The following is a 22039-nucleotide window of genomic DNA, read 5'->3' on the forward strand; positions in this document are numbered from 1 at the left end:
AAAATACTGCACAGTCACAGAAGGGGAAGTTGACATTTATAAGATTAAATAACTACTCAGTTTCCCCCTATGTAATGTAGCATCAGAGAAAGTCATAATTCAAGTATCCTTTATTCCACTCACTCTGACTGCTGTCTTGCATAAGATTGAGTTACTTTGCACTTAGGAGAGCACAGTGTGTATCCAGAATAGTGTTATGGAAACTGTGACAGTACTGAAATAGTCTGGCCTGTCTGTCATCTGCAGTCGTCTGGCCAGATTGCACCAATTTAAACCCTACAGTGGCTAGGGTTCAAAACCAGTGGGGTTTTTTCAGAAGTGCCAATGAGCACTGTACCCAGTGGATTTCTCTCTCACAATCCTGCAGATAGAAGCATTGACTGACAGAGTCACAAGGCAAATTGATGTTGCCTAAATGCAACACAGGACTTAAAGGCATATATTTCAAATTAACAGGAAGACTGGTATGTGTGCTGTGTTACCCACATCCAAGGGGTTGAAACGTGATACTTCAGCTGTGACATGCCTGTACCAGCCTTACCAGCTCTTTCTTCTGCCTCTACTGCTCTGTCAGTCTGATCTGTGAGGAAGACAGGACACATTTCTCCAGCACCCTGTAACACAGACATGGTACAATATCAGATCTCAGATTTTCAGTGGTATGAAAAAGTAATCAGAAGCTAAAGAACCCATTTGTTAATGTGGAGGAGCATTCCCCCTTTCCAGGCCGCACCAGGATCCCAGAATCGCTCGTTAGGCCTCAGCCTTGACGAGCAGCACCTGGGCTCAGCGTCTCCTGAGTGCCTCAGCAACATCGTCTGCTCCCAGAAACTGCTGCTGCCTAAAGAGCTCCTGCTCTTTTTACTATGAACAGCCTTGGAAACTATTTTTCTTGCCTGAATGGCATGACATATTTGCTCTTAAACTTTCAAAGAAAGTTGCCCAAACGGTGGCCAGGGTGAAACATTGTTATGACTGAGGCCCTCACTTGCGGCCTGTGGACAGAGATCCAAAATGAGGCCTTTGGAGCTCTCCTGGACTGCAGTGAGGGTGATGAGGCACCTCCCCCTGAGGGACAGCTCCTAGAGCCAGGGAGCTCCTGTTTGCTGTGCTCAGAGGCTGCTGAACAAGGATGGATCCCGGGCTGAAACCCCCATTCCTCGAGGCCCAGGCCTTCGGCCCTTCAGGAGACACAAAGGCGTCCAAGGTGAGCATTTCACGGCCTTCCAGGGAGTTTGTCACAGGTACCTTGCACTGACTCTTTATGTCTGTGTGCATACAAGGATACAAATGCTATGGCAGACATGGGAGAAATGCTGCTCTCTTAGAGGTTTGAGTACTTTATATATCTAAGTGAGTTAGGCCTGAAAAGAACTTATCAGCTAAGTTAAACACTGGTAAAGTCTTGTTCCTTTGCTAAAATTGTTAAGTTATAAGTTAAGTTTTGTTAAGCTGGAGTGCTGTTAAGCCTTTAGGCCATATTTCTTCTTATTCTTGCTACTGCTATCCTTTTGTCACACACACACACATAAACATACAGAGTTCTTGGTTAATTTCGGTTTAGATTCATTGACTGAATTTTGTTTGTAGCTCTTTTTTTTCCTTGGTGTGCCTTAACCACCTAGTAAGCAGTAGAGTGAACCTTGCCAATGAACTCTGTCATACTGTTGCTTGGTATTAAATCTGGTTTTTATTATAATTTGCTGGTGATTCATAAAGCAATCTCAACCACTTGTTCATAACAGTCAAGGCTAGAATATACCTGACCAGGTGATGTTTCCTTATCTAGGCCATTGCCTTACTCTTCTGAAAGCACCTCTCCAGCTATTAGTTTTGCATTAGCTTCACAAGAAAGAAAGAGGAATATGCACTATGCATGATCTTCATATAAGTTCATAATACATAGTCTTCATACAAATTAGTACTTTCAACACTCCATCAGAAAAATTCTTTACAAATTTTCCTGTATACCTAATACCAACTGCTGTTTTAATCAGAAATCTAAATTTATCCTGGTTTCTTACATGGCACTAAGATAGCTTTTACACCAGAGATACTATTAGCTTGTGATATTTTATAGGAGAACTGTGGTGGTTTGTACACATCTAGCTCAAAGTGATAAAACCTGTATAAATCAGTGGTTTTTTTCATTTTAGTATCACATGTAAATTGTGGTCTTGCAAATTACTTAAGGAAAAGCATCCTAATGACAGCATTTTATCAATTTTTTCTCTCTTGTGAGTTAATAGAACCGTGTAGATTCTAATGCTTAAGTCTATGGCATCAGTGCTTTTTATTCCTCTGGAATGACATTATAGACTCACCCCAGGTCTAAGCACATCTCTCCCAGTGGTTATCATCATGTGTTCTCATATTACCAAATCTTAATAACTTTTGTAAAGCATTGCTCTACAGTTCATTGATGCATTGCAGGTATCATAAGTAACTCTGAAATAGAGACATTCTATCCCATTTACTTCATTTGCTTGTTTTGTCAGTAATTCATTTCATTCCCAGGTTCCTATCTCAGAGTTTCTACTGTAATAGGGGAGGGGATGAAGTTTTGGTGTGACCAAAGTCATGCCTCATTGTCATATTCAATAAAACAGTCTTGACCATGGTCTGATAAATTGGGGGGGAATTGGGATCTTTGTGCCACAATGCTGATAGGATTTAGGCCTAAACAACATATGACAGTATTGGCTTTTTGGGAATCCAGTTTGGAGTAGCCCTCAGGAAGTTCTAAACAGGTACAGCCAGGCTGGTGGCATGCAGGCCAAATCTCACCTTGGCATACTCCATCTAGCATCTTGTCTTTTCCTCAGAGAAAGGAGGGAAAAGCTTTGTGTCTGACATTATTATTTTCTCCTGGGATAGCCACCATTTCTGTATCACTCTGAATTGAGACTGAGTTTCCAATGTCAAGCACCAGTCCATGTGTCTGTCAGACTTGGCCCACCTTGTCAGCAGGTGATATTTTAGAGCTTAGCAGTAGTCCAGTATGGGGAGGATGTAAGCAACGTTTCCCTCCTTTCACTGCCTGGCTGTACCTAAGGAGGTGGGCACAGCCTTTAGCACTGGCACACAATTTCACAGCCCAATTACAGGATGACTCAAGGGAATATGACTAGCAAGTGTGATGTTTGCTATTTGGCATATCTGTCAAAGTCCTATAGATATTTCTTGGCATTTGTCCAGTTGCCTCCTTAATGTCTTATGACATGTGTTCCCAAAGAGGCTGGATTGCATGTTTACATCTCCCTTGCCAGAAAATGAGCACCAAAGCAGATATTCCAAAATTGAGTTTATTAAGCGGTGCAAGCCAAATAGTCTAGAAATCATTTCATTTCCGTGCCTTGTTTTCTTTACGATTTCTCTTTTACGATGCACAGTGGCTGCTTTAAACAGGTGCAGAACTGCCAAGGGACCAGGAAGGCTGCAGTCCCTCATTAACACACCCTGTGCATCAGGCATTCCAGCTACATCTTATGGTAGTAAATGAACAGGAACATTCCCAGATACTGATGCCAACTGGCAAAGGATGTCCCATGCCTGTGCTGGTTTATTTTGTGAGCTTCTGAGCTTCTGAAACAGGGTGCTGCATGCAAACTGCTTATTGGAATAAGCAAAGCTCAGGAATAATTTGGGAAGCTGCTATTTGGATGGGCCAAATGCCAGGTGCCACTCTAGCAAACAAGCTTCAATGCCCTTGGAATTTACCAAGATTTATTAGCAGAGACAGTTTTCAAGAAGAGCTTGCAACATTTCATAGTTTCTCATGTTCACCATCCCAAAAGTTCTGCCTCCAGCTCTACCAGTGAAAGGAGATCTCAATTAAAGGCCAGGATGATGTAGCCATGTAAATCCACAGATCTGCACAGTAGAAAACACTTTGCATTTTTGTATTACCTCTCTTCTTCAGCATCTCCAAAAAGTATCAGTGTAGCAACAGGAAGTTGCTGGGTGTTGTTTGTCCTACCTTAGGTAATGGATAGGTGTTCTTAGTGCACATGTGAAAGCACTAACAGCATTGAGTTTCATAGCCACAGCCCTTTTCTATGAGAAAAAATTGTATCAGGCAAATATAGCTTAGTCATGAGAGTCAGTCTGGTTTGTGTATTTTGAACATGCAAGTATGTGAAGAGCATATGTTGAAAACATGAAAAGTAGTTGCTTAGGTGCAAAAAATAAATTTCCTTGGAGAGACTTTCCAGTCTTCGTTTTAGGTGACCTCAGTACATAAGGAGTCCATTTGAATGAATAGCTAGAGTCAGAAAATCAAAATTAGGTACTACAACCTCATTCAGGATGTTTTTGATTGCCTCTGTTGAGGGCCTTTTCTAAACAGGCAAGTTGCTAGGTCCATGCATTAAGCAGACCTACTTGCTTTCTCTTTGGTTCTCACAGCATAAGTATGTTTTAAGAAGTCATTTTATAAAGCAAAAGAATTAAAGGTGTTGCAGAACATATTAACATAAAAATATTTTTATTATTCTATCAAATACAAGAAGTAAGCACTTCAGTTAGTACTGTCTGATTTTTCCCTTCTGTGTTGCTGCAAAACTACACTGAAACTCTTCTGTGACTTCTGCACCCCAGATTCTGGTGCATCTAAGACCTGCAAGCCTAGGGCCCTATTTGTGGCATAGCTTCTCAAGACAGATTAATTTTAGCATTAAAGCATTCTTCATAATTTTAATTCACTGGAGCAATGTACTGCCTATCAAGTCAATCAGATGCTGTTCCTTGCTGCTGCTAATTCACTGAGAAGGGGTGGATTCATCATATGGGGTCCTGTGAGCCCTAGGCCAAAGACATGAGCAAAGCAGGCTGTGGATGAGGACAGCAGACCATTGAGAGCAGCAAATAGTCACATTCCAGCTCTTTCCTTTGTAATGCCTTTTGTCAGCCTCAGATTTGATTCCTGATAGGAATCAGCCAGCAGTAGGATTGGATGACATTTAGAGGTAGTGATGTTGCATGGAATATTCCTTCTCAGCGGCACCAGTAAGTACTGTACCCCCTCTCTCCAGACCATCACTCCAGCAGCTCTAAGAGGAATTCGCTCACCACAGCTCTCAACTTACACAGCCCACTCTCCTCTTCCCATGCCGGCCTCGTCCCAGCTGCTCACTGTGGAAGCAGTAAAAACAAATAATGGCATTATTAAGTAATGACAATGGAGGTAATGGCATGGCTGAGAAACTCTTCCTCTTTGCCAGCAGGCAGCAATATATGTAATGGAAAAGAAACCACTTGGTAGTTGCTTTCAAACTCATTTCACTGTTTCAAGCTGCTTTGAATTTGGATGTTTGCAAGATATATTCTTCATAAAACACTCAAGAAGCACAGGCATTGTGCCTGTTGCACATGATATATGATGAATGCCAAGGCCAGTTTTACTATGTGCACAAGGGAAACCAAACCATTGTGCTGATCCCCAGTGCTGCATTGAAGGTGACTGGTTTGAGCTAAAGTCTCATCCATTCTCAGCAACTCAGTCTATTTGTATCTTCTCAAATATTTTCTCCTGGGATTGCCAATTTGTTGCCCCTTTAATAAAAAAAGAGTAAAAGAATAATTATTACAAGTAATGCTTTTCCAGATTGCTTAATTAATAACTATGTTTGTGTAAAAGAAAGTAATGGGAGAAAAATTAACACACTGTAGCTTTTTATATCATTTCATTTTGGGGGAGTTTGTGCTGAGTTTCAGATCTGTGCTCTGAGTGCTGAAATGGTTAAGTAACTAAAAGATACGAGTAGATTTCAGGCACTTCAGACTGAATTCATTCTGCAGTGATTGTTAAGTATGTTTGCCAAAAACCTTGCTTTGCCCTCTAAACTCATGCATCCTATTATACCTGCAGTCAGTAACTACTCTTTCTAAAGCTGTGAACACAGGAATCACCCCTGACAAATGATGACAGATCGTCCCCATGAGGCGATCAAGAACTCCGACTGGAATCGGTCTTTCACAGCCCTGTCACTGAAAGACAAAAATTGTTCACAGCTCCTGACTTCTGTTTCAGCTCTCCTGGACAAAAGGAACTGCAGGATGGAGTATGGTTTTTTGCATTTATGTATTGTTTCAATTTACAGAGAAGCCCTTTTTCTCTGCTCTATTTCCACAATAACTGCAAATGACACTGTACCAAGATGAATCTGTGAACCAGAAAAAAAATGCAGTGTAATAATAGACAGCAGGCACTACATTTAATTACACAGTCACGTCATAATCTGAAGCAGAAATCAAAGCAGCCCAGTGAGGAAGCCTAACTGCTTTGCCTACTAAAGATTGAATATTGTTCATAAGATGTTAAATAGGATACCGATGGCTTTTCTGAAGTAGGCAACTGTCCACGGAGAGTAGAATTATAACTACCAGGCTCATTGTACATCAAAATTTAGTGACAATTTGGTGACAGTGGCTGCGATATGTGGTGAAGTGATGAGGACTCAGGTTTTTTTCCAAATCCTGTCTGCTATCAGATTGGGGTATAAACAATTGCCTTTTATTTTGGTTAATAGGAAAAATCTTTCCAGTCACTAAGTAGATGGGGGTTTTGGAGAATGGATGATAAAACACAGACCTGAAAGCTTTCAAAAAAATAGGAAGTTACTATTCAAGGAAAAGGTAGAAAATGAGAAGAAACTATTTTTAATACATATGAAACCAAGAGGCTTTTATATGCTTGAGTTATTATTGAAATCTGCCTGTGATTTCAGGATGTGATTACAGGGAGCTGTTGTTTCATGAACGATTTTTAATCCCGTTGGCTGAGTCAGACAGGGTGTAAATTTGCAAGTCGATTTGTATGCAGATCACCCTGCTGCCTTGGTATTGATTTGAAAGATGCAGGAGGAATGTTCCCTGCTTTATAAGTAAATCGACAGAAAAGAAAAAAAAAGATGCTCTGAGTCCCAAGAGGTTTTGTTAAAATCTGCTAGAGGAGCCACTGTCTGTCACTCCAGGAACTGGAAGAAACTGTATCCAAGATGCTTCAGCTTAAACGTAGAACTGTTGACATCTGGTATGATGGTTATGGATGCAAAGGGCACTAGACTAATCCATTTGCTTTTCACCTTTGATGGCACCAGTTTGACCCACAGTGCCTGTCACAGTGTAATGACCCAAATGAATCCTCTTTTTGAGATCACTTTTAGTCACTTCATCTAGCAGCTCCTCTTTTAAAACTGCAGCACAATATCACACAAATGTAGGCTCTCAGTGTATCAGAGTGAAATGACAGAGACTGAGTTCTCTGGCAAAAAATGAAATGCATTGGCTGATGTCACAGACCCAACAATACTGTTGCAGTAGAACTGCTAGTTCTCCTAGTTCAGGGCTGGAGTAAAGCTTGCTGCAGTATCAGGGAGATGGTGACTCTCCCAGTCCTTTCCCTTAACCAGATTTTAACAAACTTTCACTTCTGTAAACAGTCTAATTGTCACAGATATTCTATTAAAAATGAGAACTAAAGAAGAACTATAATTCTGATAAATTTACTTTGCTCACATCCAGGTTCTATTTTATTCTCCACCTCCAAGGCTGCATAGTGTGCATGGTAGAAAGGCCTTGGACTACTTTGAGAGCTCAGGTGTCCCCAGTGCTACCCCTTGAAAGCAAATGGAGCTGTACAGGTACAGACAATCCAGTATCTGAACTAAGTGTCTGAATAATCTATTTCCAGACATATATCACAGACTTCAGAATATCCCTAGTCCAAACTTAGGCAGGTTAGCCATTTCAGAAACTTTAATAAAATGATTAAAATATAGACCCTGGGGATTTTTCCATCTGTGTAAACAGGCCAAAGACACAGTGAGCACTAAAAAACCACAAAGGACAAAAATAAAATAATAGATACTGCAAGTATATGTTTCATGCAAAGTGCCCATTTCATGCATGAGATTACAAACAAAATTGTAGTGGCAAGTAAAAGATTAAGAGAAAATTCTGATGCAATGAGCTGTGCAAAGGAGGAAATTCTGTGCTTCTAGTTATTTTTATCACAGATTCCCAAAACAAAAATTTAAATAACGATAAACCTCTTGAAAATTCAGAAGACAATTTTTAAAGAGGTAACAAAGAAGGTTTTTTTTAACCCAGAACACAAGGAGAAGTTGCAGGCACTGAATATTAGTCCAGTTGTGTAGTATTTAAAAAGAATAATATAATATATAACAAATAATATAACAAATTATATAGTTACCTCTTACATTAGATTAGATATGGTATTATGACCAATACTAAAGCTTTCTCTTCTGAATATTACTTCAGATTCACTGAATTTAAGATGCTGAGCTCAGAGCACAGCACAGGGATGGTAGTCCTTACCCTGTCTGTACTTCTGGAGCAAAATAGATCATAGCAGAGGTTGCAAGACAGCTGCCATTAAAAAGCTAGCTGTTAAACAGTTGAAAAAAAAGATTAAGATAAGATGTGAGCACCTTTTTTAGCACCCTTATCACCAAATCATTTTGTTGCTTGAGTTACTCTCATGCCAAAGTAATATGATGCAGCTTGCATGTCTACCAATGGGTCCCGTCAAATATCTTTTGTATCTTTTTTGTATCTCTCTTGTATCTTTTGTATGGACTCGCTAAAATCAAGGAGTTCCTTTCCTCAGCTTTGTATTTGCACTATTACCTGTGTTGTTGATGGACAGGATGATTACTTTTTCGCCTGTTGCAACTAGAACACATCCTTTAGCACATGGCAGCCCTGTCCAGATTGTCTACCGATCTCTTGCATTGGATTCTCAGGTTATCTATGCCCAATGTAAATGCAAGACTGGAAGTATTAATGAACTGTTCAACCTTACCAGCCTATACAGTATTCAAGCAGGTGAATAATGGGTCTTTCTGAAGATGGCATTATCACAAAAAATGGACTGTTTTCAAAGGTCAGGAAGGAGGAGTTCTGGTTAGACATTTATCAGGATAGATGGGACAGTTATTAGAACCTTAGCAATCTTTTAGATGCACATCATTGCACTAAGAAAAACCTGTTGCTCTTTTCTGCATACAGAATTTCATGAAGATGGGGTTTTTTAAATTCATTGTTCAACTGACATGAGATCTTCAGTTGTGCCTATCCTCAGAAAACCGCCTGCATAAAGCAGCCTGTGGCTCCACAATAATCTCTGGAAGGGCAAGAACTCCTGCTCTATATATAATTTTCAGAATTTTCAATAGCACAAAATTCTTTGCAAGAGGCTGTGCCTGTGTGTAAAGATTTGTCACAGTCATTGATGCCGATGCATTGATCTTCCATCTTATATGCAATGCAAATAAAATAATGATGTCATTGTAAAAGACTTTAAACCATTTAAAGCATGTGGTGGAGGTGTCTCAACTATCTCTCCCCTAACAATCTGCAGAAGTTTTCTGTGGTTACAGAGCCCTTGTATATTTTGGTTCCAAACTGTTCCTTCTTGGCTGCATTTCTGCTCGGAACATTTAGTATTTATTTAAAATCCACTCTGAAGTGGGAACTTCAGGGATAATGGTGGTACCTTTAGAAATTGTCCTTGGCTTTCCACATCCTCTCCTTTGAGATACATTGTTTGACATGGATATAGGCTGTCATAATTCAATATGACACACCAAATCATCCCATGTAGCTTTCACAGTCACATTAACTCTCTAATTCTCAACAGTGCCTAACTCTTCACCTTTAGGGATGCAAATTAATTAAAGTCTTTTAAACTTCCCCCCTCACTATTTCCATAGGTAAAATTCACACAGTTCTTCCAATAGATGTTATCCTTCAGATGACCCAAACCATAGGGGACAGTTAGTCTCATTTTCTGTGCAAATTGTGTTGAACCTAATACAAGAGCTCAGTTTAATAGAGAAACTGGCACAAAAAAGGGTTTGAATTACAACAGCATGGAAGGGAGAGTGAAGAAGGAAGGACAACTCCTCTAAGTAAGACCTTGTTTGTTTTCAAACAATAAATGAACATAAATAAAGTTATGCAAAAATGCAGAATCTACCTTAGTAGAATAATACAGTATGCTATATAGTGCATATGTTTAAGGGTCAAGTCCTAGTATTCTCACCCAATAAATAATGTGTCCCTCACATGCATGCCTTGGAAATCATGGTGACTAAGGGGTCAGAAGAATTAGTTATACTGGGGTTCATAGCTCTTGGACTAGACATCACTCTCTTCTAGTCAACTTTGCTCAATTGTGTTGAGCATTCTCACAGGATTTTCATAGGTATTTGCTTAGTATTCCCAGAGCCTAAACCTGTCTACATGTTCACAGTCAATTATTTCTTTATATGCAACTTTGTCATATCTCCTTCACCCACCTGCAGTGAAATAGAATGAAAAGGAGCCAGGTGAGTATGACAATAAAGCTCATCCGGACCTGATGGAAATCCTCTCCTAGTTTCTTTTTTCTGGATTTCTTGTTGTCTGTGCAACTGTTTATAAGAGTTTTATTTGTAGTCCACCATTCATCTCAATCATTTTGTCTGCCATGGGTCTTTTCCTCCTTTTTGATCTCTAGCACTCATCTTCTTTCCAAACAGAAGCAAATGATACCTTGAAACCTAGAAACAAATTGAATTTAATCATTTTATCCATGTTCTGTAAACCATGATCCAGCAGAATTAAGTCAGTCACTTTCAGGTAGACTATTCACCTCTATGGAGTGGTGCATCAGCAAAATCTCAGTCACTCAGCCTTGAAAACAGTTACCAAACCAAAAACTACCTTAGCTGTAAAAAAAATGAAGCAATTTTAATTCTTTTCTGTCCCTAATTTGTTTTAATGACTGCATCATAGCAATATTAAAAACTCAGAATTCAGGCTATCATAACCAGCAAATGCAGATAGATGTTTGTGATAAATGTCATATGGGTAATTAAGTTTATGCATGAATAATTTGCTATATCATCTGGGGGGACTGTGGCATTTTTTAGATGATGTAAAATTAAGTCCTGGACATCTCAGAGTTCTATTCACAAATATCCGCTGTGGTCTTTAGGCAAGCTTCTGACAGTTTCTTCCCTCATGGCATCCTAAGCTTTTGTGGCAATTTCAGCTGGGTGCAGAATTGATTTGCAGATTCTAGCCATCAACTTCCATTACTGTGTGATGTTAAAAACAGAGCGGAAGATCCCTCTGCACGCAAGTGGGTAATTTTTTTCAGGACTTTTTGTATGTACTTTATGTAGGGCTTGGTTTTGATCTCACAAGCTATATTTTAAACTCTTCTAGTTAGAGAAGAATATCTTCTCCTCTCCATTTTCCCAAGTGAGATCGCACCAAATTGTAAAGTGTTTAAGTCTTATATTTATGAATGAAATGTAAATGAAAAATATATGAAAGAGGTTGAATGATTCTCAAACAAGTTTTATCTTAATCAGCAGTGATATGCTTTGTCTTACCTAGTGAGTTACAGTGGTGGGTTTCATTCAGCATGACTAAAGGCAGCTGAGTCAGTCCCCACCGTTCCTGTTCAGCAAACAGACAGATAGATATACAGTAGCTGTTTGTGATTCCAAAGCTCGTATCACTGTGTTAAAATTCCTCTTTAACTGAAAGAAAATGGATATCGACCTGTATTAGCCTGATTGCATGTCAGGTTCTGCACTCAGTTTGAATTATTAGGAAATAGACAAGGAAAACTGATTGTATTTTAAAGGTCCTGTGAAAAGTTTTAGAGCTGTGAATTAGGAAATTATGTTAAGCAAATGAGAACTAATAGCATATGTAATCATCCATTCTGCCTTACCTCTTCAAAGCACACTAATTTTCTCTGAGTAGGTACAATAAACAAAAGTTTCAGAGTGCTGTTAGCTGCTATGTAAGACACAACACAGTTTTTTCCAGCACTCAAGAGATTCATCCTGCTGCACTACAGATCTCAAGATCAAAGATATTGGAAGCTATTTATCACAAAATTGGCCAGACATGAGCACCAAAATTAGTTCCTAATACTGGAAAAATTGCAGTGGAAGTCAATGTGGTGGTCCCCAGTTGTGAATTACAAAAGAGCAAAACCCCTCTTCCATCCTCCAGCACTGAGCCATTGGTGTCCTGGCAGAGCCAAACAAATGCCAAGCCCTGCCACAGCTGTGGCTGCTGGAGAACTTATGAGCTGCAGTGCAGCACCATAGTACCAGGAGCACATTTTCTAGGCTGGCGCTAGCACACTAGGCCAGACAAATAAGTCATGTAAAAGGGTCTTGTGATACTAAGCAACTGGTTTGTAATGCAGCAAGTCAAATTAAATGGAAAAAAACCAAAGTAATGTGTAAGGAGAAAACAGTGCCTGATGACTGTCTCTAAACTATCATTTTTCATAGACAGAAATGTTTTTCTTGTCCAAAGACACTGGAATTATTGTGGATAGATGTTTGAAAGTATCAGCTTCATGCTCAGCAAGAGTTTAAAATTAGCTGTAAAATAGGATTAAATATAAAAAGAAAAAAAAATGTATTATTACTTATTCATTAAGAAAACATAGGAAAAATTAATATTTTTTAACCATGTGTAAGTCCTTTTCCACACATACCTTGAGTGCAGTTTTGATTGCCATATCTTAATAGACTGTAACACAACAGCACGGAGAAGAGCAAGGATGCCTGGAGTTATTGAAAAGCTTGTATATATTTAAAAAAAGAACACTTCAGTGTGGAAAACAGATGACACAAAAATGGCAAAATACAAAAGGGCAAATACTGTTCTGAACTGGCTATACTCTTACATTCATTCTTCAGGTCATCTTCCTCCACTGGCCACTGTCAGGGGCACTAATAATGAGCTTAGGAGACTTTTTCTCTATCCTGCTCATACGTTTTTATCCTCTTTTATTATTTTTACACTTCTCCCTGTCTCAAGGTAATTAAAATTGTCTCTAACAACTTAAATATCCTGGCAAATTGAGGCAGGTTCTTAAGTATTCAGAGACATTCAAATTCTGGATATTTCTCAAAATGCCATCATTTTCTCCTCGTCATGTACAACAACAACCAAAATAAAATAGCCTCTTGGTTTCATTCTGATGTCTACATTGCTATTCATGCCAGGAGACAAAAGCATGTCCAGTGAGCAAAACTGTCCCTCAAACTACAGCCATATGTCATTCACCAAAAGTTTGAGGAACATCTCATATTCATTCAGAGGTATATACAGAGGCATGCAAATTTCTTATCACTGTTTCCTAGCATTTGCCAAGAGGCAGCATGTCAAATAAATAATTTAGTCTGGCTGAGGCACCACAGGAAAACAAAGCCATCAGTCATCTCAGCTACATTATTGATCACCAATAACAAGATACTTGCTAAGACAAATGGTTCTGTTATTATACTAGTGAATTTTAGTCTACCCTGACTAAATAAATCATATTGAACTCTTTGTTGTTTTAAGATGTCCAAACATTTCTGTAATAATTTTTACCTTCCATTCTATTCAACCATTTACAGAATATCTCAATATATCTGTTGTTTGTTTGTCTACAGTCATTTTCTAAATGCACCTGTGTATTTATCTTATAAAGGAAATTCATGTCTGTATATGTAATTTTTATATCTACAAAATCTTCTTGTTAGTTTGGTTGCAGAGGAAAATGTGAACAAGGTGATTATGCAAGTCAAGCACTCTATCAACTCTCAAGAAAAAGGTTTTTCTTCTCCCTTATGTTAATGGAGCTTGTAGGCTCTTGTATCGGGTGTTATGATATAATTATTTTTACTTTACATGTAGCTTTTCTCCATTATCCACATGTGACTGTAGTAGCAGCAGTACCCAAGGGTTCTTAGTAGGTCTATTCCACAAAAAGTGCTTCAGTATCTCAGAAGTATCCTCCTTCTCACTTTCCATAGAGTATCTGATAGCTCAGAATTTGACAGACCTATGCAGAATGCTGTGCTCCTCTCAGCTGCCCAGATCATGCTCAGGAGGAAAGTGAAGGCTGATGGTTCACTCTCCTCAGTGAATGTAACCACTTCCAAGGATACCAGGAGGAGGACTAGTTCCTGAGCCTCTCAAGGGTCAAATGCTGTTTGCAAGATGCTGTTCTGTCACAGCAATCAAGAGAGAGGTTCTCCACACCTTGCAGATATGCGGAAGCTAAATCTGCTGCCAAAGCTTGGGTTGAGAAGGGCTCTTGCAAATCCTAAACCCCTGAGCTTTCTACAAAATTCTTTTTTTACTAAGGTTTTATAAACTCTGGGACTGATCTTCACCAGAAATTTTTATTTCATGTTAAATCTTGGCAGTTAACTTGGAATAACTAAGTATTTTAAAGGTTTATTTTAGGCATTCTTCAATCATTTTGTCAAAACTAAAGGCATATGTGGGCCAATTTGAAATTATGGGCAGTAAGTTCCTAATATCATATTCCTAGGAGAAATGTGATATAAGAATGGAAGTGAATACACTCTCAAGTAAGAAAATATGTTGGGCAAAAGGATAACAAAATATTTCTATAGCTCAAAGCATCATCTGTGTTTTGCTGACTTTTTATTGAGCAGAAAACTGAAGACAAAACTTCCCTTACACATGCCAGAGTCTTGGGGGGCTTACAGAAGTATAGAGAGACAAAAACTCTCTCAGTATAATTTGGGGCTTTGAAAATTCCAATTATCTCAGGGGCCTTCTGCGGTGCCACTCCCTCGTGGGAAATAGCAGTCACAAATAGTACAGGTGTCACAGGAATCCACACTGTCATCTAATGAGATTGCACCTTGGATGGTTACATACCAACAGCAAAATGAAGGACATTAGGTCCAAAATCCTTGCAGTGAAAAGCTGAAATGGACCAGTCTATAGAGATTGAGAACACCAAGCCCCAGGATGTTCTTAACCACAATGAAGGCTCTCATGTGACACCATAACACTTGCTGCTTTGGAAGACACTCCCTAGGCATTCCTGAGCCTAATTATATCAGGCAGACAGTTAAACCTCTATAGTTATCCATGCCATGTTTATAATCACTCTTTTGTTATGTTTGGTTGAAGAAGGAAGATGTACAGGTCTGCATCTGAAGACTTTCTTGCAGAAGCCAGTTGCCATTATGTTTAAGAGTTCACCTTAGCAATACCAATGAGTCACAATTTAGGCTCTTGATAAAGCAGGTTCAAAACACCAATTTCCAGGAAGGAAAGCTTGTGCTAGGATCTTTTTTTCATTAAATTCCCTGCGCAGCAAAACTTATGTACATGCTGGTCTGAGTTGGTAGAACTTGATATTATCAGGAATTTTTTGCTCTCTCAACTAATTATACACATATCAGCCTGCTTTCTTACTATTGAGAGTAAGAGAGAGTAAGAGACTGACATAGCTGTCAGTCATGGTGGCTCTGAGGAGGTACAGAGACTTAAAACCAGCTGAAAACATACTTGTTCAAAAGTCAGAAGATGAGTCCCTGAAACTAGAAATACAAACTGAATAGCAATACAGAGCATGTTTTAGATTTTGAAGCACTTCCAGAAGTTAATGAATGCTATTACAGTGTTAAGAACTGATTTTAAGAACTGATTTTTCTTCACTGTTAAGAACTGTAAATTTTAACAGTATTTTGAGTTTTCTTAGGACTCCAAATTCTCTTTTGAGAATAAAATAAATCAAAAAGAAGAAACACAGTTATAGATGATACCTGATCTTTAATTTGTTTTAAATTGATTATATGCTCTTATCCTCTAGGTGAGCAGTTCCCTTTTATTTCTTCTCATTAGAAATCCCTATGGAAACCAGTAAGATTGCTACAAACAAAAGAAAACCTTTGCCTGAAAATCTCTCCAGGTTTCCTTTCATATCTCCATCTAAAACATCCCTGGTGGCCTTTAGAGCTCTTGAAGTCAATGACTCAGTTCACATTGATTTCAGTGAACCTAGTGATGCTAATTGATATTACTGAAAGACGTGTCCTATATCTATGAGCTCTTTTTCCTGCTATTATTGCTTGTTAACATTTAATTTCTAATCATTTGAAGAAAAAAAAATCCCTTTAGTGAAACCAGAAACAAACACAGAACTAAAAAGAGGTAATATAAGATTTCTGATTAAAAAATAATTAAAATGTGACTAACATAAGACTTAGACTCCTAAGGAGTTTAAACATGACTTTATCACACTTGTTACTATCCTCATCATACAGATGACAGTAAAAAAAAGATATTTGGAGGCCTAGCTGACATCCATCAGGCAGCTCTTTGAGGAGTGCTTGGACTTTCTGATATTTGTATCATGAGCTATCCTGTGCAAAAACAGGCCCAGTTGTCATCCGTAAAACTTAGCAAGTTAATGTGTCATTGACCCTGTCTAAAGTTTTCTCTTGTCATGGCCAAGCCCTTACACTCATGCACCACTCTTTTCAAGCCTTGGAAGAACATTCTTTTCATATTTTCTTCTCTTTTTCTTAATCTCCATGTATCTCTGCATTTCCAAGGGAAGAATTCAGAGTAAATTACCTTGACAGTTTCAAGCAAGTACTTTGACCCACATTGATGAAGTCGGTAATAAAAAAAAAGGTGAATAGGTAGATACTATGATCTATAGCTACCTCAAGCAAACAAACTATGCTACCTGCTCTAATTGAAGCTCAGACTAGATGTGGGAGTGAATGCAAGATGCAAATCCACAAATTCCCATCTACTACATAAAAAAAACATTCATTTTCATCTTGGACAAGAAAAGTAATTCTCTCTTTTTCAAACAGATTCTTTTTCTATGTTTTATGGTTCAACCCCAGCCACAACTGAGCAGAAAAGGCCTTGGCTGTATGTGAGCTCTGCTCAGGCATTCATAAACATGTATTACCAACCCTGTGTTCAGCTCAAGTCCAAAACACAGCCCCATACCAGTCACTGTGAAGAAGATTAACTCTGCCCCAGCCAAACCCAGCACACTCTGCCTTTCCGCATCATGAATTCTCAGCCTGACTAACACCCACCCTGTGAAGCATGGACATTGGATATATTCTACTGGCTGCATTTCTCAATGGGATGGGCTTGCTGAGAACCTGCTGGCAAATCATCAGCCCAAGTGATTCTGCCTCTAGCAGACTTCCACCTTCTTCTGTGGGCAGACTGCTTCAGTACCATATGGAAAGAGACTTTGGATTGCATGGAGAACTTTCGGGATACAGGACGATAACCAAGATTTGAAAATCTATTAATGCAGGTTGCCTAATTTAGAGATGATAGACAATGCATAAATCAAACCTAAACACTGGTTCAGGAAAGTGACTGATGTCCTTTGAAAGATAAACCCCCCAGGATGAAGGGACATTCTTCCAATCTTATTAGCATAAAAACAAATACTACTTTTTGTTTCTCAGCATCCTGGAGCAGAGCTGTATTTTGCTCCTAGCACTGATCTCCAAAATGACATGAATATTATCAGCAGGGGTGGCTTATATCTATGGAAATCAACTGTAATAATGCCTATAGAAACACAGTCTCTCTTTATTTATATTTGCTAGCACTTTTCAAAAACTGATGGACAAATTGGCTTAGCAATCACTGTCCCTGCTCAGTGTGTCTTAATGGAGGCTGACAGTTGAAGTGATTTAGCTTTTGTTGCAGCATAAAGGCATTTCCTTGTTTCCTTTTCCTTCCAGGGGATAATAGACCTTGTCATAAGCTATTATATATTTTGATTACAAGAAAAATAAATATACCACTATCCCTCTCCCTCTCCCTTTTTCTTTGACACAAGCACAAACCAATAGTTACAGGTCGTACATATCTTGGAGAACACTTCTGGGTTTCATCAGCTCATACAGACAATACTTAAGCTCTCTGATGCAAATCTAGCACTCAGGAAAAGAAAACAGGAAGTGGTCAGATCTTTTTCAGAGATTGCCAAACTTGTGGTTGCACTGTTTTCACCCTGTTTATCACTAAAAAGGCAGGCAAGATAGATTGGTCCTGGGTAATTTTTTTATTATTATTTATTTATTACTTCAGGAATTGTGTCACTCCAGACCAATCATATTAAGGACTTCTCTTGTCTGAACCTCTGTTTCATCTACACCTTTTATACTTTTTAAGTCAGCCACCAATTAAGACTCTCATGTACTTGTAGTTTTTAACTTCTATTTTTGGAATTTAAATTCTCCATGAATTCACAGGGAGACCAGATATTTCCTAAAGTTCAGAAACTGTAACTGAGTTCTCAGATCATATAATCCCTTACTTTCTCTATACTGTGCCATTGCAATGTGTAAAATACTTCTCATGGGACAATTTGGGTTGGCATCTTATGCCTCAGTTCAGGAAACTGGAGCTCCTCTGCTGACAGTTCTTCTGGAACTCATGGAAAAGCTGTTGCTACTGCTACAGCTGAATGTTTAAGGATTCTATACTTCCTATTTGTTCTTAACCATACTTACTCAAATCTCTGTGAACACACTCGTCTATCCTGCTTGTTTTGTATATTTTGCTAGTTTCTCACATCTTTATTACTAGATGAAAGTAATTACTAGGGATCCTGGTCTATACAATATCTAGGGTATTTTAAAAATGCTGTCATTAACAGAATTTTAATGCAATCAATAGAGAATAATTTTTGTAATATGGTGTTCTCTCCTCTGGGTCTTATTAAATGGTATGAAGATTCCAACTTTAAATTACAAATTTATCTTGTGAAGGGAAAGGACTTATAATAATACGATTAAAGAAAGCTAACTCCTGAATTAATTTGAAAGAGCACAATAAAACCTCAGTTTTCAGAATTAAAAGCTGATAGTGTATATGGATTATTACCTGGTCATAAATTCTGAGATCATAGGTTGCTTAACAATACCTTTACAGTACTTGGCTAAGGTTGCAGGAATTGTCTTATGGAAGTTCAAAAAGACAATTAGGCTTTTTTGGAACAAACTTTAATATCTGTGGTGGTGCGTTAGTAATTATGTACCTTCTGAGACTGGAGTAGGTAGACAAGCTTTACATTGCACTTAGCCTGATGCTGAGGTGTGGTATCCCATCCCTAGCCTTTCCTACAGGTAGCCTTTGCTAATTAGCTCTCTTTAATGACCCATATCTAATAATATCATGTGTCTACTTGTCAGCTTCAGCCAGAGAAAATAAAAATTCCACATAGGAGTGATCTAATGTGCTCATTTCTCAGGATTAACATCTTGCGTTTTGACCCTTGTTAGTCTTGACATGAAAATTTTTTTATATGATTTTAGTGGAAGATAGATACTTTCTGTCTTCCCAGAGCAGAGCCACTGTTCTTTGAAAATTCTACCTATACATATGTTTTCATGACAAATGATACAATGATTACAGAGAAGCATCAAATGAATATTTACCATTGACGAGAGTGCTCAGAAATCTTCTTTCTACCTGGTCATGGAAAAAAAGCGATACATGACTGGCATTTTTTTCTTCTCTTTGTTGCCTCTGCTTGTGAGAACTAAAAGAAAAAGTAATTCACCAAAATAATGACAATAGTTTTAAAGATTTTTCTAGACCTTCATATTTCTCAATAAACTCCCCAAAAAGACTGCTCCTGTGGAAAAGACCATAAACTCTTTTTCAATGTGTCTTGTGTATATTTGATCAACATGAAGCAAGCCCTTGGAGAAGCTGCCAGTTAGAGAATTAGATACAACTGTTAGCGAATAGCATGGTACAATAGGAGTGGATACTAGAACAGTAATAAAGAGTAAAAAAAACATTAACAATACAAGGACAATAAACACTATTGGAATTCTATTCCCTTACCAGCAATTCCATTTCAGACTAGTTGTATCTACTTTTTTCTGGTAGCCTGAGGACCCATTAGTAGCTGAAGCCCAGTAGATATTCTACTAGAGCACATTGTCTGGTTTACCTTGGTCTGACAGGATGCCATTTAATGAGCTAGGAATAAAAATGCAGTAAGTGGGGACACTCAGGAGATATAAACCAAAGCCTTATCCTGACTGGAACTAAAGAAATATCTTTGAAACTCCCCTGGTTCCTCAGTTAACACTGTCACAGCTTGTACTTTTTACAATTATATTAATTTCCTAGGAAAAATTAGAGTTTTGACCTTCTAATAGCATGACAACTGCTTAATTCATCGTGTTCTCCCACTTTTTGGCTTTTGGATTGGACACGGATAAATGGCATTTTCTCTGAGTATGTGTCCTTGTTGGAAGTCAAATATGTTGTCAATTCTCATAAAGTAAGCACAGACAGGCCAAAGCAGTCTTAGAAGACAACTTTTCCATTCAGTAAGCAGTGTCCTTCCTTCAGATTTAATAAAAAGGAGATATTTCTTCCAAGGAAAATGCCATTCAAGTGTGACAGTAAGTAAACACTTAGAAGCTGTAAGTGGAATCTTAAAGTATTTCACCCAATATTATTTTTCATTTTTCCTTGAATATCTGATCAGTTCTAGACAGCCTATTAAAATTAACTTCATAGTAAAGATCAGCATATGTAGAAAAATACAGAGAGCTACCTCAAAGCATGACTTCTATATTTGTGTTTTGGCAGATGTTTATATAAACAAGATGTTTTGTGTTCACAAGCACAAAACTGCTGATATAAGTAGTGCTTAATATTTTGTTTTCTTTGCTGAAACATGTCAGCTAAGGCCCATTTTCAAAGCTTTTAGTGACCTCCAAGTTTTTACTAAAGGAGGCAAGCTATTCTAGAGAGCTGCCCAGTTGAAATAGGAGTAACCGAGTCAAGAAATTGCACTCCATCCATGCAGCACTGATATTTGAGACAATGGCTATCCTACAGGATACTCTACCAAATGCTAGGTTTGCAATGTCTCCCTGGACAAGTGAAAGTCTCACTTTTCCTTGGCAAGCAGCTATATGCTTGCCACAGAGGAACTGAACTACTTGGGATTTTCCTCTGTGATCCAGAATGGTACTACATGATCAGTAAGTAAAAAATGAGGTGTAAAATTGTTTTGCTGGTACACTAGTAAATGCTGAAGTGGTACCTTGTGGTGTTCTTCTAGTTCAACTGTTCCTAATATTTTTGAGCCACCATTCTGTAGTTGTAATTGTCTTCGGTGATGGACATGCTAGGAAATCCAATTGAGATGAAGGGAACATCTCCAGCACTTTGGTCATTTCCATCTCTCCTCTATGATTCCTTGAGGTGACTCTTGCACAAAAACTTTTGCAAAGTCACTTGTCTGAGTTTTCAGAGCATACATATAAGTTTTTGTGCTTCTTTCATTTTGACCCCCCACATAAAAATTAGGTCACAAATGATCCCTGGCATTGTAAACAAATTGCTTAATGATCTATAAATTGTTGTATATTACTTCAGCTAATGCAACAAGCTTCAGAACAAGTAGAAAGATAGCAAATTTGTGTCAGTGTTGTATAAATTCAGAAAGATAATTAAAGAGATTCTATGTATAAAGGCCAAAACATATTTGGAATTTAATTTTTTTAATCTACCACAAGTTGATGATGAAGGATGAAACTACGTTGTAAAAGAAAGAGACAAAAGACACAGAACACATAATATTGCTCTGAATAGAAAGACAGTTCCACACAAAACCCGAAGGTCTATAACTTACTAGCAGTAAAATTGTCAGAATGTTCTTGATTTCTTTGCAGATCATAGGCTTTAACCTTGCTGGGGTTCTACAGGTGAGCAGGAATATTGTTTTGTTGGGGTCTGCCTCCTCTGCTTGTCATGGCAGGTTGACATCTTGCACCTTATTGGTTTACTAGAAATCTCACCTGCATCTGTCAAAATTCATTCAAATTCTGATTTCCTTTTTCCTGTCTCTGCGTCATCCTAACATAATTGGAATTCGTGTTAAAAAAAAAAGGAGTTCACTAATAAGCTAGGTGTTTTCAGACTTTTTTGGGGCAGAAAATCCGATTCCAAAATAAAGTCACTTACTTATGGCTGCAGGAAGTCACCCTTGGAGCAAGATGATCAGCTTTATCTAGAAACAGGCAAAGTGAATGAAATTCTAGTGTGAGAAAGAATTTGGATTTATGGGATGGATCCCTATCTGCAGTCAGTGGAATGCAACAGTTCATACATGCTAAAAAGTGTCTGAATTTCTGCTTCTGCAACTAGACTTTGACTT

General features: G+C 38.3%; 1 protein-coding gene across 3 annotated transcripts in view; it reads right to left on the reverse strand.

Annotated features, from left to right (window-relative positions):
* LOC143694344 (uncharacterized) overlaps positions 1-22039 on the reverse strand; it is a 61037-nt gene that overhangs the window by 3026 nt on the left and 35972 nt on the right. The window contains exons 1-5 of one of the 3 annotated variants that reach the window (XR_013182746.1): positions 19290-19383; positions 11409-11475; positions 10326-10568; positions 5088-5133; positions 542-614 (exon numbers count right to left, since the gene is read on the reverse strand). Coding sequence is in view for 1 of the 3 variants with exons in the window: in XM_077180005.1 (XP_077036120.1) it covers positions 542-614; positions 5088-5133; positions 10326-10378 (172 nt within the window). In the remaining 2 variants the exon portion in view is untranslated. Of the gene's footprint in view, positions 1-541; positions 615-5087; positions 5554-10325; positions 10569-11408; positions 11476-19289; positions 19384-22039 lie in introns of those variants that run through there. The other 2 variants (XR_013182745.1, XM_077180005.1) reach the window with 2 other exon arrangements.

The sequence above is a fragment of the Agelaius phoeniceus genome, chromosome 6 (assembly GCF_051311805.1).
Source record: "Agelaius phoeniceus isolate bAgePho1 chromosome 6, bAgePho1.hap1, whole genome shotgun sequence".
Taxonomy (NCBI): domain Eukaryota; kingdom Metazoa; phylum Chordata; class Aves; order Passeriformes; family Icteridae; genus Agelaius; species Agelaius phoeniceus.